Source organism: Alnus glutinosa, chromosome 11 (genome assembly GCF_958979055.1).
Source record: "Alnus glutinosa chromosome 11, dhAlnGlut1.1, whole genome shotgun sequence".
Lineage (NCBI taxonomy): Eukaryota > Viridiplantae > Streptophyta > Magnoliopsida > Fagales > Betulaceae > Alnus > Alnus glutinosa.
In genome coordinates, this window is record NC_084896.1 from 21,630,561 (window position 1) to 21,647,742 (window position 17,182).

The 17,182-nt window shown below is 33.6% G+C and overlaps 1 protein-coding gene across 1 annotated transcript; it reads left to right on the forward strand.

Moving 5' to 3' along the window:
• The first annotated feature begins 10,534 nt into the window (after positions 1-10,534).
• On the forward strand, positions 10,535-15,766 carry LOC133880859 (soluble inorganic pyrophosphatase 6, chloroplastic). Its single transcript, XM_062319819.1, has 6 exons — positions 10,535-10,869; positions 12,049-12,209; positions 12,805-12,905; positions 13,010-13,191; positions 14,283-14,381; positions 15,422-15,766. The coding sequence occupies exons 1-6, from the start codon at positions 10,633-10,635 to the stop codon at positions 15,512-15,514; spliced, it is 873 nt and encodes a 290-aa protein (XP_062175803.1). The 5' UTR covers positions 10,535-10,632; the 3' UTR covers positions 15,515-15,766.
• The last annotated feature ends 1,416 nt before the right edge of the window (positions 15,767-17,182 follow it).

Genomic DNA, 17,182 nt, shown 5'->3' on the forward strand with positions numbered 1-17,182 from the left:
TTCTATTCACATCCCACGTGGAAAACAACGTTGGAATAATAGCCAGGACCAATGGGAGAACGACATTCTTGTGAGTGTCGGTGTTTTCTAAATGAAATTATGGGTCAATATCCATTCCAAATTTTAAGAGTTTGCATAGGACAATTGATGGGTTTTTTTTTTTTTTTTTTTTTTTTTTTTTTTTTTTTTTTTGTGTAAGAAATTTGTTAATGTGTTTTGAAAGATGTATTTTAGGTTTTGTTTTTGTTTTTACATAAAATGTTTTTTGAAAAATATTTTCTTCATTATTTGGTATTCCATAGGGTCAAAAATCGTGATCAAAACTGAGAATATTTTCGGTTGATCATTAATTTGTTTTTTAATTTATGTAAAATGATTTTCTTTTTTAAAAAACTGTAAATCATTTTTTGAGTTTAAACTTCTTCTTCTTATATGTACTCTCTCGTAGTTCATTCTCTGTTGTTATCAAAGTTCGCCAAAACCACTTCAAGCTGTTGGAATTTGCCAACGGTCACTAGAGTTCGCTAAAATCCTTTGTCGATAGCTATCGCTAGAATTCTCCAAAATTTGCCATTTTAACGAAAAATATTTTTACATCAAAACAAGCAAAGCCTTATTATTGGTTTGAAAATGTGTTCTCATCTAACATAAAAGGCAAAAATTATTTCTGTACATTTATAAATGTTTTGTGTTTTAAATTGTTTATTAATTTTTTGTTTCGAGATAACAAAACAAAAGATAAAGAACAAAATATTTAACTAAAAGAGGGATTTTTCTCTTTTTTTAAAAAAAATAAATAAATAAATAAAGGATTAAAATGTACTACACCGCTCATTAAATAATCTAGTGCCTCAAAATCAAATTAACCTAAATTGAGTTTTTCTTGTTTGGCATGTGAAATGACTATTTTATTGAAAAAAATTAATATAAATCTATTTCTAGATTGCTAGTTTTTTTTTTTTTTTTTCTAATTAGGGTCCGGTTGGGTTTAGGATTTCAAAAGGTACGATTTCAAAATAGTGATTTTAAAATATATAATTTGAAAAAATTATTTTGAAAAACACAATTAAGAGTTTGACAAAATCGCAGTTTGACTTTTAAAATCGCAAGTTAGCTTTTAAAATTCAGCATTTTCAAAAAAACAACCCTTGCCTACGATTTAAAAAAAGTAAATTTTTATGTTTTCAAATCACAATTTTGTAAAATCACAATTCTCAAACAATTTATCTTTTACAATTTGATTTAAATTCATATATTTTCTACAAAATTAGAATCTCAAAAACACCCTTAGATTGCTAGTTAGAAGACATACCTTTTGTCGGAAGACATACATTTTGTGGGACTCTTGACATTTCTTAATTTGTAGTTGGTAGCATAGACATCACCTAGAACTCGCACGACAGCCCAACAGCAAAACGACAAGGCAGGAGAATTGAATATATTTGTGTTTTTCCAAATTCACCTGTTACGCACAATAATTATCCATCCACTTCTCCTTGTTTTAATTTGAAGAAAGAGGTTCATGTTGAATCATGTACATTTGGATCCCGGTGGATTATATTGTTGAGTCAAATAGCTAAGAGGGATTAGGCCTTATATCTAATTGCCGCCTCAATTTTAAAAAGCGTCACAGGTAGTACCTCTCTTTAATAGATATTTTCAGTTGATACTTCTATCAGTCATCAATCCATTTTTTTAACGGACTTCTACGTTACTCACTTTAAAATGCCGACATCTATCTTGGTTGCCACATAGCCACGTATCATATATGATACTTATAATTTCAATGCTATATAGAATGAGAAAAATAAAATAAAAAAATACTTCAATTTTTATTTTTTTATTTTTTGAACAAAACTATGGGAGTGATCGAAACCATCCCCAAGTGTCTCGGGGGTGGCCGTACCACCCCATGGCTTTCAGGAGTGATTCAGCTACCCTCAAGGGCTAACCCTCAATTTTTTTTTTCTTAAGCCTTACGTGGATGGAGCCAAAATGGGGGTGATCGGCTGCCCCATATGTTTGTTAAAAAAAATAAATAAATAAATAATTGAGGTATTTTTTTTTAGTTCTCATCCTATGTGGCATTAAAAGCATAAGTATCATTTGTTATCGTGGCCACGTGGTAACAGGGACAGGTGTTGGCATTTTAAAGTGGGTGACATGGAGGTCCGTTAAAAAAATAGACGGAAGATTGACGGAAGTATCCACTAAGAATATCCATTAAAAAGAGGTATCACCTGTGACGCTTTTTGAAACTGATGTGGCGATTGAATTTAGGACCTAACCAATGGTACTTCTGAGCTATTTAACCCTATATTGTATAAGCCATGTCAATTGTCAACACAACTGGTGCAAAGAAAAAGCCAACCTGATGGGTGCTGTAGTGTTGATGTGCAAATAAACACACTAGCATGAAGCAAGTAACAAGGATCACTGCATTGTCAATGAACCCTCTTGAAAGTATTGTAATTTAAGGGATACATCTCATTGTATTAGACTAATTCATATAAATTAGCTACAATTTGTAGCTAATTTATATCCTTTTTTTAATAGCATTAATAAAGACAAAAATTTGGCTACAAACTAATTTGAAGCATGTAAGAAACACATGATTTCTTATTAATGTTATTAAAAAAAAAAAAAATGTAAGAATCACATGCTATTAAAACCAATTTGTAAAATATTTATGTTCTTAAAAAAAGATATGATTATTACATATTAAGGGACGCATATCACTTTATTATACTATTTCATAGAAACTAGCTTGTAACTAATTTATGTCATTTCTTTTGATACTCACCCAATATAACAAGTATTTGGGACTTCCCATCTCTCTGCACTATATCAAATTAAGCCTATTATTAAAGATAACCTCCTAATCCTGAATAAGATTCCCTCTCGGATTGTTTACAAAATCCATTGCAATGCCAACTGGTCTGTGCATGACTTTGTTAGATGAGTCGCCTACATCCTAATTAATGGAAGCATTTCCACCTCCCATGAATTGGATCTCTTAAGTGATCTCAAGTGCCCTACCTCCCCCCCCCCCCCCCCCCCCCCTTTTTTTTGCGCCAAAACAACATAAGTTGGTAAATACATAAATGATTGTAAAGGTAGAGAGATAAGGGAGGGTATGGGCTCAAAAAATAAATTTGTCAGAGAAAGACCACCTTGGTGGTAGGATTGCAAATGAACTAGTCTGTTTGATAACTCGCTTGATATCCTCTTGTTTAAATTCGACCCGAACTTATTTCGTGACTGTAGAAACTCGTTCGTGACCATAGAACCTTGCTCAATTATCAAGTGACACATACTCGACTGAGTCGACTCACTTGACTAGATTCAAGTAAAGCTCTCAAGTCTAGATCGTATAAAGCTTGACCCAACTTGTTTGTCCGACTTGATTAAGGCTCGTGAGCTTAGTTCATATAAATATGTTATCACAGATTTAACCATATAACTATATGCTTATAATTAATGTGTTAGTGAATAATAACTATAGTTATAACTATGGTATATAATATTATGACATATGGTTAAAGTTGTTAACCAACAAAATTTATGGTTTGTACGTAATTATATAACTATATTGAACAGTTAGTATATAACTATATAACTACATAACTATGTATGTATACGTAATATACGACACATGGTTAACTATAGACCGTCTATAGTTGTATATTATAGTTAAATACTAGACTTACTACTTGCTCATATAATACATATACTACAGTTTATACTCTCTAATTATATATAAGGAAAAAATGCAAAATCAGTCATCATGGTTGGCCTAATTTACAAATCTTTCATTATGGTATAAAAATTAATTCAGAAGTCTCTATAGTAGTTGAAGATAACAATTTATTCCCTTAAGTCCATTTTCGTTTACTAACCTAACAGAATTTGTTTGGTTGCTACATCAGGCCCAATAAAAACGTAACACATGTCACTCTTTAATAAAAATATATAAACATAAAAAACTAAAGAAAAAAAAAAGAAGAAAAGATAGGGGTGGCTGCCGGCCACCTCTTTGGAGGTGGCCAGCGAGCCACCCCTAGAGGTGGGGAGGGGTGGCTTCCTGCCACCCCCGGATCTGGCTGGGGGGTGGCTGTTCAGGTCACCCCCAGCCCATGTTGTAACACCCCGTATTTTAAGATATTGAATTTAATATCTTAAAATATGACTTATGGCCTAATAAAAAATATGAATATTTATTCATAAATATTTATCAAGATATGTATAAATATTTAAGAGATTAAATATTTATTGAATATATATGTATAAGTGTATCGGCATGTTAAAACGGACCTTAAATTTTAGAATAACAAAAATAGGGTCAAACAAACTCCGTTTTGGTCGATTCAAAAGCCAGAACGCTCATCTTGGAGTCCTCTATCTACCTATAAAGTTTCATAGAAATCAAATTTTCATAGGTTTGCCAAAACTGTTCGTGAACCTACTGCCCCTAGACAGGACAACATGCATGCGTGGTAGCCCAAGATTCTGCCACGTCACCCTATTGATTTTCTGATGTTTTCTTGAGTTGACAAGTGTCTATTCTTGTCTTGTATGGTAGTTTCATAGTTACTATAAGGTCAAGTAAATATTTAAGGATAAAATTACCTAACTATAGGATAAGGATACTGATATAAGGATATTTATGAGTAATGATTATTATTCCTTTTGGATAAAAGATGAGTAACCCTTAGCTATGATTAATAGTCCTTTTAGATGGGTGAGTCACCTATGCTAAGTGAAGCCCTCTTCTACGCATAACTCACTTCCTTTTATCTTCCCTTATCTTTTCTTGTGATAAGTCATAGTGTAATCATTGATTGAAGATAATAAATCTTATCGTTTAGAAATGATTCCCTTTCCATTTGAATAAAATCCAAACCTTGATGCTTTGGTGTTGTCTTAATCTTCACCCTCCTACATTCTTCTCTCCTTTCCTTGATTTTTATCTAGTGATCATTACTAGAATAACTCATCATAACATTTTAAATGCGTTCACACTTGAATGTATTGTTTTGAAAGCTTAATTCGTGATATATTTTTTAACAAATCATCATTGCTTGATGACTCATTGCAACACCTCATCTACCTATGTGCAAAACTCTCAACCATTGACCAAACTTAATGCTTAAGAAACTCTCTCAACCATTAGATGAAAATTGAAGATAAGAGATATTTGGAAAATGTGATGATTACTTGATGACTCATAAACTTGTTCTCCAAGTTGATTCCTAAGCCATTAGATGAGATTATGGTGGAAAGATCTTGGCCATTCATTCTTTTATAAAAGGATGGCTCATCTCACAAATTGCATCTTCTTCTCTCAAATAAATTCTCTTAAAACTCTCTTGGATCTACAACTCTCTCTTCTCTCTCTTTCGGTTCAAGCAAAAAGAAGAATTCTCTTCTTCTTGTTTGGAGTCTCACAGCTAGCGGTGTGGAAAACAGGGAAGAATCCTTTCCCTTTGGTAAGTTCTTTCTCTCATTTGCTTGGTTTTGATCACTTTTGTTCAAACAATCAAAGTGAAGAAGTTTACTTATTCTTCTCCATGAACATATGTATGTATCTTTCACCAATTATTTCTTGGATCTTTATCTTTCGGATTGCATCAAAGAGGAAAGAAGGATCTCTCTCTCTCTCTCTCTCTCTCTCTCTCTCGTTTTGATTAAGGTAAGAATCTCTAAGATCCTCTCTATGTTATCTCTTAATTTGTAAAAAAGAAGGAAAATGAATAGATAAGAAAAGGAAAGATGTGCTAAGGATAGTAAAACGGATTAAGAAACGAAATGAATAACGTGTTTTAAAATTATGTATTTTACAAAATATCCCATAAGATATTTTGAGATATTTTACAAAATATCATAAAAAGATATTTTACAAAATATCATAAAAAGATGCTTTAGATATTTTTAATAAGATTCTTATCCTTTAGTGATTTAAGTTATGTTTTAAAATAAGGTTTTCAAAGCGAAGTGATTGAAATATAAATCATGCAGTTGTAATGTTCGAGTAAAAGAATCATTTTGGTAATTATTATGGTTAAGGTATTTGGTAATTTTATGAAAAATGGTATTCTGGTCACTTAAATAAATATTGTTATAATGTCCATATGAAATATGTGGCATTATACTTAATTGATTTTATACGTCGTTACTATATCAAAATGATAAATAGGAAATTAAGTTAGGATTAATAAATAAAAAATGGTTATAGGAGTAAACTATATGTTTAGTGAATTGTACTGATTCACTATTTGCTTGTATTATATAATTATATTGCAGTGAACGCTTGTTCGTAAATACTTTTCTGAGAAAAACTGTAAGTATTTATTACTTATTGAGGGTGATGCTGAATTTCCATAATGGTGTGGCTTCTGCTTTATTTAATCGTTTGCGCATGTGGATTTTCCATATTTTGTTTTTTATTTGATGAATTTAATTAAATAAAAGAGTAGGGAGTTACGTCTGCCTACGAAACAAGGAGTGATGTCTTCTTAGACAAATTGTTAGAGGAGTGACGTCTCCTTAAAACTCGCTAAACGGGAGTTACGCCTCCTAACATTCGCTAAACGGGGACTACGTCTCCTATAACACGTTAGGCAAGAGTTACGTTTCCTAGACTATATTAAATGGAATTACGTTTCCTTGAATCTATTTGTTAGAGTTACGTCTCTACATGATTGGATGCAAGATGATCATGATTACTTGAATAAATATGATTGTGCATATAAAACTGCTATTACTTTATATTATTACATTGTGTTACATTTACTTAACTAAATCAGTAATCATATCATTATTGAAAACAGTGGACTCGCTAGGTATTTTTGTATTATTGTTTATCTCTGTATTATATATTAATACAGGCTATGAGGAGGAGGAGTGTCAAGATTATCCAAACTCTTAGGTGATCTTGATGGCAGTGCCTGAGGCTAGGTCGCCTCTCATTTTGTGGACTACTGTGTTTAGTCCATTATCATAATATTCGGAGAACAATATTTATATTTTTGTTGGTATGTATTAATGATGTTATGAATATAATGTTTGTAAATTATCTGTGCCATATGCGACACAAATACTATTTTATAGTGTAATTATTTAGTTACACTCTTTTATCTAATTTGAAGTACTTTTGTTAGAAGCTCTATTGTGTTATTGTTAACAAAATTATATTCCGCTGCTAATTTATACTCTAATGACGTCATTGATTATGTCATAACAATACGTGGAAATCGAAATTTTCACTTGCGCCTTTTTTGTAAAAGGCGGGTCATTACACATGTGCAGCCACCTTTTGCCACCTTTGGATGGCTTGCGGGCCACCCCCATGAGCTAGAGGTGACCCAAACAGCCACCCTTATCTTTTTTCTTTTAAAAAAAATAAATATATTTTTTAGTTTTATATATTTATATTTTAATATATTTATATTTTTTAATTAAAAAGTGACATGTGTCACGCTTTTTTTGGGCCTAACGCAGCAATCAAACGAATTCTATTAAGTTAATGGACGAAATTTGAATTCATATAGTAAGTTGTTATTTTCGCCTACCACAAGGACCTTTGAATTAATTGTTATACCACATAGAGTGATTTATAAATTAGGTCAACTACAAGGATTGATATTGCATTTTTCCCTGTATATAATAACGTATTGTTACCTAGAGATTATAGTTATATACTATATTATCTAATATTCCTTACATAGTTACATAACATATATTTACACTATAGTTATATATAATAATTTAGGATTGTAATCGAGTCAAGCCGAGCTAAGATTTATGATTCAGGGATTGGCTTAATTATAAGGATGCGTACTTGATCCGTGCTTGAGCTCGAGCATGTCGAGTACTTGACTCAACTCGAATGACATTCTCAATAAGCTCGAACTTAAGTTTGGCCAAACCTTTAGCGAGCCAAGCTTTTACACACATTTCATAATTTGGTTTGAACTCGAACTCGGTTTGAATAGGCATCCTCGTAAACGAGTTAATCCTGAAATCCTAAAGCTTGACTGTAGCAACCAAGTCCCAAATTGAGAAAATGAGTAACCTGTAGAGTGTGGTTTATAAAGAAAGTTAAGGGTTCTAAGTCTTATATTGCTTAATTATTTTGTTAAACTGGATTTTATAAGTAATTATAATAAAGCTTTAAATTGACTAGTCATTTTGTGGTGATAGTGTAGATGTGGCTAACACTTTTTCTTAAGTCGTTACACCAACTTGGCTCGACTTTATTCTAGCCCCTATAGTAGGTGTTATGTTGTTTAAAAGTTTGCTTAAACTATTGTGATAAGGGGAACATGCTTTTGAGGTAGGTCTATCAATGTCTACGCATGGTATAGATATGAGTTTCTTGGAGATGTGTCTATATTATTTATAGATATGAGTTTCTTGGAGATGTGTCTATATTATTTAAGGCATTGACTCTAGGAAGTCAATATGGTCGGATGAAATGACCATTCTTTTAGTGCCCCAAATTATTAAGTAAGGTCTTAATTGAAAATTAGACTTTGACTTTTTGGGTTGACCGAACATTCACCGAGAGCCCTGAACAATCGATTTTTTGACTATGAATGATCGTTTTTCCCACCACGAACATTCTATAATGTGGTATACTATGTCTCAAAAGGTACATCACCCACATATGGTATGTAAGACAGATCATACATAGAAAGAACTATATATATATATATATATATATATATATATATATATATATATATATATATATTAAAAAAAAAAAAAAAAATTCCCAAAGGCCAATGGAATTTGGATTCTCTATAAAGGAGTCCACGTTCTCAACAAATGTTTTGGGCTAGGTGTTGTAAAAAAAAACCTATAACACACATTCTGTAGTGTTTTTTTTTTTTTTTTTTTTTTTTTTTTTTTTTTTTTTTTTCTCAATGGTCCAATTTAATTTCTCTCTCTCTCTCTCTCTCTCTCTCTCTCTCTCTCTCTCTCTCTCTCTCTCATGAATAACTGTAAATTAAATCTAGGATTGTTAAAAAACTAGAGGACATGTGCACCTAACCCAAATCTCCCAACAAAAGAGGATTGAGAGGGAATCCACATTTTATTGAGTATCTGAATTCTACAACTAAACAAAGTAATTTTTTAAGATTCAGGAAAGAATTAACCTTATTCAAATGCCTCATAAAGGCATTATTACAAAGGCCATGTCCAATTTGATTCCTTAAGGACCAAATAAGATCCAAGGCATTAAAGTGAAAATGATGGATCATGATCCACTACATTTTCAAATAAAATTGTAGATTCTAAAATGATGTGAATTCAAGCCGTTATTTATATCAAACGACTTGAAAAATAATACTTATTAAAAATGTGGCATCAAAAAAAAAATATATATCTAAAAGGTTTTTTGTTCACTTTTGAAGAGACGCTTATTCTTTAGTAAAAAAAAAGACAATTTTTTACTTAAAGTTTTTATACGACATAAAGTATAAGAACCTGGTGAAAATGTACTCAATTCTCATTAGTAATATATTACATTTTTAATAGACAGCATTTTCACGTTGTTTGATGTAAGAAACAGCCTGAATTCAAATCATTTGAGAATATATAATTTCAAAAAAATTGTAGGAGATCCTTATTAAAAAATGCTTGCGTGCATGATATTGCTAAATTGGTCGTTTTCTTTTGCTCTTTTTGGAAACACTCTCTTGTACTCCTCCCTCCCTCCCTCTTTTCTCGAGAAAATTAACCATCACAAAAAAATGAATACATGGAAATAAAGTTACAAAAAACCAAAAATGAATCCAAACAAATCCGGTCCCATAATTCATCGACTAAAATGTCAAGGAAATGGAGTGTTATCAGGGACGGAGTCAGAAATTCTTATGAACAGGGGCCAATAGCCAAAAAATTTTTTTTGGTAGGGGTCAAGCAAGCTAAATTTTTATTTTTACCTTATATTTTTTAATTTTTTAGATTTTTTTTTCCACCTTCAATTTTTTATTTATTTTTAGTAAATTTGGGGGGGGGGGGGGGGGGGAGGGGCATGGCCCCGGCCAGCCCCCCCTCCCTCCATCCCTGAGTGTTATGAAATGCAACCCGATGATTGAACCATTGAACAAGTGGTATATAGATGATGGCTGCGATGAAGCGGCCGATAAAGATCATATTTTTTGCATTTATGGATAAAAACTTAGAAAGAGCATGCTTAGCAGATTATTCAAATCTCAATCATTATTTTGATATTAGATGATAGGCATTTTATCATATATTTATTAATAATAAGATAGAAATAGTGATAAATACTATTAAGACAAACTCTATATCATTTAATTTGAAACTAAAGTCAAAATTTGAAGAAACCAATTTATGGGCAAAGCCAAACACAGCCGTGAGCATATTCTACCGATCCTTTTACAAACTATCCCCACACTCACGTGTGAATATTTCATAACATACCGCGACCCAATCACGTATCGCCACGTCGCTAGAAAGAAAAGGCGAAGAAAAGTTTTATCACGATTCACGAGGACTCGCTCCGTCGCTGCCCATTAACCATTTGTTCTGTGGCTCTCACTATCACTCTCAGTCTCTCACTCTCACTCACCTTCGCGATTCTTCTCAGCGAAGCCAAGCATGGCGGCGGCCACGAGAGCCATAGCCGTAGCGAGCAACACCACGGCCTCGTGCTTGCTCTTCAAGAGGCCGTTGCTCTTGAAACGCAGCAGCCTCTGCTTCAAGAACCCGAGCGGGGCTAAGAGGCTGTTCTCTTGCCGTGCCATTTACAACCCCGAGGCTCTTCAGATCAAGCAGGAGGGTCAGCCTGAAACCCTAGACTACAGGGTCTTCCTTGTTGATAATTCCAGCAAGAAGGTGCTTTCTCTCTTCCCATCGAAGTTTGCATATTAATATATGGGGTTGTCGTTTTTCGCATTGTTTGGGTTTCAAGAAATCTGGGAAATGGAAGATTAGGTATATATTTTAATGAAAGTGGATTTTTTTTCTTGGGCTGGCTTAATTATTCCGTTCTTGGGTTTGTTTGGTTGTTTGAATCACTTATTAAAACAAAACTGTTTGTTTGGTTGTGGAGAAAATGTACGGAGGGAAACAAGAAAATTCATGCTATTGTCATCAGAGTTTTCAAATTGGGGCGTTCAGTGATTTTTTCAGGAAGTTAAGCCTAGGACGAGCTAGTTGATTAGAGAGAGGTCTTGTGGTTCTGATTGCCCAATTTGTGTTTGATGTACTATCAATATTGCAGTTTATTCTAAGCACTTTTGTTAACCTTGAAAAATGATAGGAAATGGAAAGAAATTCGAGCTCTAAATCTCTGATTTTTCTTCCATTATGTTTCTATTCTCTTTTTGGTGGCGGGGGGGACTTTGGAAAGACAAAATAAAAAAGAAGATGATTGCTACTGAGACAAGTCGAAACGCGTTGCTCAGTTGATCATAGAGGTTTTGTATTTTTAGTTGCTCCGTCAGTGATTCAGAGGCTGCTAATTTTTGCTGTTATCGCATAACAACTCTTTATTTTCCGAGGAATGTAGGAAAATAAAAGAAAATAAGGTAACGATTTGAGAGTATGTACCATTTGGAACCGAGTGTTGTGAAAGCCTGCATTATGTTGAGGATAATAAGACTGTTTGGTCTAGTTAAGGCAATTATTTAGTTTTAGATATGAAAAACAACAGAAAAAACTTTTATTTTTTTCCTATCAATTAAATGAAGGTGGTGGTTACCAAGCAAATGTAGGAAAGAGAAAAGAAATAAGTTATATTCGGATTTTCAATTGCATAGCCTGATAAAACAACGATTTCCACACAACTAATACAGTTTTTTGGCCTAGTTGAGGCCTCTCTTCTTGTTTCCCATTAAATACGGAATATGATTTTGGATTTTAGTTTTTTTAACCCTGTTTTCTGCTTGGGCAAAGATTGAGGAAAGAAAGAAATGATTTGTTATAAGATAAATTCGAAACAACTTTTTTTCTTTTTTCCCCTTGCCTTTACCTACTAATATTGAAAAAAGAAAGTATTGCTTACTGTTGCAGGTTTCCCCTTGGCATGATATTCCGCTGCACTTGGGTGATGGTGTTTTTAACTGTATTGTTGAAATTCCTAAAGAATCAAGTGCGAAGATGGAGGTTGCTACTGATGAGCCATATACTCCCATAAAGCAGGATACGAAAAAGGGGAAGCTTCGATACTATCCGTAAGATTCGATATTATAGTTTTTCTCTTGGTATATGTTGGTGTTTGTCCAAATTACATGTGCATTTGAATCTATATGCATATTTATTCAAGGATATCTAAGCTGAGTGTGCAAAAGCCCTTGTTGTGAATGTGGGAAATAGGCTAGAGCCGGTCATTACAAGTTGCTGTCCTCCATAGAGGATTTTTTTTTTTTTTTTTCCTATTGCAAGAATTGATTGACACTAGTAAATCCAACTTTATTTCTATCTGCCATATATTAAGTTCTTTTGAATCCAAGTAGTCTCATTGTAAATTCAAATTTGAATTGGACGTATGTTACACTTCCCATTGTAATTGCCATTCTAGCACAGGTGTGGCCCAGCCCATAAGGGCCGCATCTTCTTAAGTATAAAATTGTTCATTCATGGTCTTTATCTATACAAAAATGTGGGGCTCTCAATGTCCATCTTGTGTGTAAGCTAGTTGTAATTTTAAACTTAATCTCCACCCCTTCTCAGGTTTGTTATCACTTTATGAGCATCCTTGATTCTGTTGAATACTGTTTTATCCCTTAAATATCTGAATCCTGAGTCATCTTGTTATATAATTGTCAGTTACAATATAAATTGGAATTATGGATTGCTTCCACAAACATGGGAAGACCCATCCTTTGCCAACTCTGAAGTTGAAGGGGCATTTGGGGATAATGATCCAGGTATATCATCATATATTATTTTTTTATAAACCTTTCTTTTATGTTTTTGCATTTTTTGGTCCCAAGTAGCAGTCCAGAACAATATCCTTCCTTTTAATTTGTAGTTGATGTTATCGAGATTGGTGAAAGTCAAAGAAAGATAGGTCAAATTCTTAGAGTTAAGCCCTTGGCTGCTTTGGCCATGATTGATGAAGGAGAACTGGACTGGAAGATAGTTGCAATTTCATTGGATGATCCAAGAGCTTCTCTTGTTAATGACGTCGATGATGTCGAAAAGCATTTCCCGGTATGCCCATTTTGCTAAGTGCTGGTATATATTCCCAAATTAACACCTCCTCCCTACCCCTATTCCCTTCTCTCTTCTAGTCCTGGGTGTTGTAATATCTTTGGTTATGCTCTAAGTCATTATGTCCTTATAAAAACAGTTTGACTATATTAATGCATTGTGTAATGTTTTATGAAACAATACTAGTTAGTAATTATATGATGGTTGATAACAACCATAAAATTTACAAATAAGCCACGGACAGGAAGTATTTGCAACATATATTGTGCAAATAGAGATTGATTCTACTTTCTCTATGCAAGCAGAATGAATTTGGATTATCGGCTGATGTTAATCTCTAGTTGATAAGTCATTATCCGCTAAAAAGAAAAGGAACATCCAGGTTGTAAGAATTATACAAGTGTGCTAGAGAAGTAGGCTGTTAACATGGAGATATGGCAATTGATGAGTTGGTTGGTCCATAGATGGGTAGCAGGTTGGTTGACATTGCATCAAGTAATTATTACATTACTATGGGTTCATTATTTAAGAGAAAGTTATAGATGTATGTAAAGGAAAATGGTGGTAAACCATTCCTTGTTGCGCAACCAAAGTGATTGAAATGTGGCTCGTTGAGTACACGAAGTGGTCTTGCCTTGGATGGGTTCCTCGTCATTAAAAAAAAAAAAAAAAAAGAAGAAGAAAAGTATTTCAGCTAAATTTTCCATGATTTGCTCATCTTATAAGTATAATAGTAAAGCAGTTATTAACATGGTTAATCCATTAGCTCACTCAGCATATTGTCTACAGACATGTCTATCTATGAACAAATCGCTAATATATTGGAGAAAGTATTACCGTGCTAGAATGAAACTATTTCAAGCATTGGTTGCCATAGTCTAGCCAAAATAAAAACTAGTGGTGTGGTGTGGCTCTAATGTACAATTGCAGTCACAGCGTCTCAAGTATTACCGTGCTAGAATGAAACTATTTCAAGCATTGGTTGCCATAGTCTGGCCAAAATAAAAACTAGTAGTGTGGTGTGGCTCTAATGTACAATTGCAGTCACAGCGAGCAAAATCTATGGGATCTAATCTGATGGTTAACTTCAGGGCACTCTCACTGCAATTAGGGATTGGTTCAGAGACTACAAGATCCCTGATGGAAAACCTGCTAACAAGTTTGGCCTTGGAAACAAGGCAGCAAACAAGGTATATTTTTTTTTTCCCCTTTTAGCCTTCTGCTTTTCAATGCTTGATTCCTTTGGAATGCTCTCTGTGCTTGTCATTTTCTACACCAGATTTGTTCGCAGCTTATTAAGATCAAGTTGGTTTTTTTCCCCTCTTAATTGTAGCATTTTATTATTCTTAAGTTTCTTTATTCTTGATGCCCTTTAACGCTGTATCTTGCCAAAGTTGATTTCTATTTGACTTGTGTATATCATTGACATAGATAGTACATAGTGCATGCTTTACATATGGTTATAGTTCTTTTTTTTTTTTTTTTTTTTTTTTTTTTTTTTTTTTTTTTTTTTTTCTTTTTTTATAAGCACATATGGTTATAGTTCTTTTTGTTGGTTGCATCTTCAAAATGTTGGACATGTCCAAAGTGATGAATAGCTCACCCATGGTAAAACGCATCTTGAAGACAATAGAAGATTACTTCATATTTCCAGACTGTTCCTTCTTCCTCCTTTTTCAAATCTTTTAGGCCTTGTAAATTTTTAGATTTTAGACACCTTTAATGTGGTTGTCTCTCTTGTATACATTTCTTGTACGAGGGTTGTGCCAGTTTTTCTCTTCAATAAAATTATTAATTATGCAAAAGTTAATTGATTATAGGAACTGTCAACTGAATCAGCTGCTGGTTTTCTGTGTGTATTTAATTATGGCCAAGTAGCTACAGCATGCGAGAGGAGATACCTACCACTTTAGCTGGTTTGGTTGTTGAATATGGTTCCACATACCTCCGTTACGTCTTCATCTGTGCTTTATTTATATTTGAAAGTAAAAATAAAATCAGAAAAGGTACAAGATGAAACCATTTCATGATTCATAAGAAGAATATACATTCAGTACATTACATAGCACAATAATAATATACAATTAGTTTGTAGCATCATCATCATCATCATTATTATTATTTCTATTATTATCGTTATTGTCACGCCGTTATAGTCTCCCATCGTATATAGTGTTTTTCTTTTTTATGTGTGAATTTTTCCTGATTTAAATTTTTGCCTGAGAAACAGGATTATGCTCTTAAAGTCATCACTGAGACCAATGAGGCTTGGGCTAAACTTGTCAAGAGATCGATTCCTGCTGGAGAGCTTTCCCTTGTCTAAATGCATGGCCAGAGTGCAACTCAGTGTTCTACAACTTGCACTGTTAGTGACCCGTTAGAGATTTTCCTTTCTGCGAGCGGTCCTTGGTAATATATTATGTTAAAGCCAATTCCATTTTTCCCATTATTGAGCAGAAACGATGCATCTCTCATTTGTAGTGCTTTTATGTTCTGATTTGTACTCGATGAGATAAAAATAAACGATTGCTTTTGAAATGAAAGATGAGATTCACACCTGCTGGATTCAATAACAGCAACAGATGTGCAAGTATCTTGGATTTGTTTATATTTTGTCTTACTGGTATCATGCTTTTGGGGAAAAAATTGTCCACGTCAAGTTGTCTTTGAGCCCTTCTGTCTGGTTATATTTTTCACATCTAGTTTGCATAAAATGGCATGCTTTTCGGTATCAGTTATTACCCGTTGTACTTTATGGAAAATTGGTAAAAATGCCACTTCAAGCAGTGTCAATTCCAATTTCCTCTCACAAAAGCTCTGTTCTAGGAGCAAGTAGGAGCTTCCCTCCAACCCGCTACACATGTCCTCCTCCCCACCTCCCCTTTGTTTCTTCCTCATTTTCTTCTTTAATTTTTCTAGTTTTTTGTTTGGATTTTCAGAGGCTAGATGTACCGCAAACCCACAAACCTTTCTCACCCGCGTATGCCCCCTCCATGGAGGAGGCCGGCCTCCGCTCAACCTTCGGACTTCCCCTGTTCCCGTACGTGTACTCCACGCAACGTTTTGGTGTGCATTGGCTATACGTGCCGCCGCTTCTTTTGGTCTCCTACAACAGATCTCCATCACAGCGTATTTGGCTCTCCTTTGTACAGCTTTTTTGGTTTACTAAAAATTTCAGATCCAAATCTGAACCTTAAAAATATTCAATCTTAGAGGTTTGTAGCCCCATTGTCTCATATGGTGTCTCTTATGCCACTGTCCATGTATCTCTTAGTCTTCCCGGCTAAACTCTACAATTTTCTGTGTTTTGTATTTATTTTTACTCATCTATTAAAAAAAAGTCCAATTTCCTCTCACAAAAGTTGCTGTATATATATATATAATGAATGTTTTTACTCCAATTCTTTTAGGTATATGTTATATTTACTCTGAAAAGAGACTTAACATGATCGAACTATTGGCATCCCAAATCTGGGTAGAATATGGTTACATGCTCCAGGGAACCCATCGAAATCCCACCAAACAAGCACACGTGGACTTCAAAATGGATAGGAAGAGTCGGAGAGACACGTACCCAATGCAGCAGTTATGCCATCACTACCCTTTCTTTTTGGATGGGAACACATTAATATTGGATATGTTTATGTCGGGCGGGTAATTTTTTACACAATTTATAAATTTGGTATGAGTTTAACACAGAATTAGTAAAATAGGTATAAGAGTTCGATTCGTTTAATTAAATGTTGTTAAATTAAGATTGATCGATTTATATAGTTTTATATTCATGCCTCGATGCGATTTAAATTCGACACGTGATATAAGGGTTTACAATTTTTTATGTAACTTGTGAATTCGACATAAAATTAGCAGGTTAAAATTGAGGAATTTAATTCGTTTAACTAAATAGGTTAGATTAAGTTTTTTTTTTTTTTTTTTTAAGATGAATCAAAACTGTATAGAACAAAAACAAAAACAAACAACACGTCAAAAA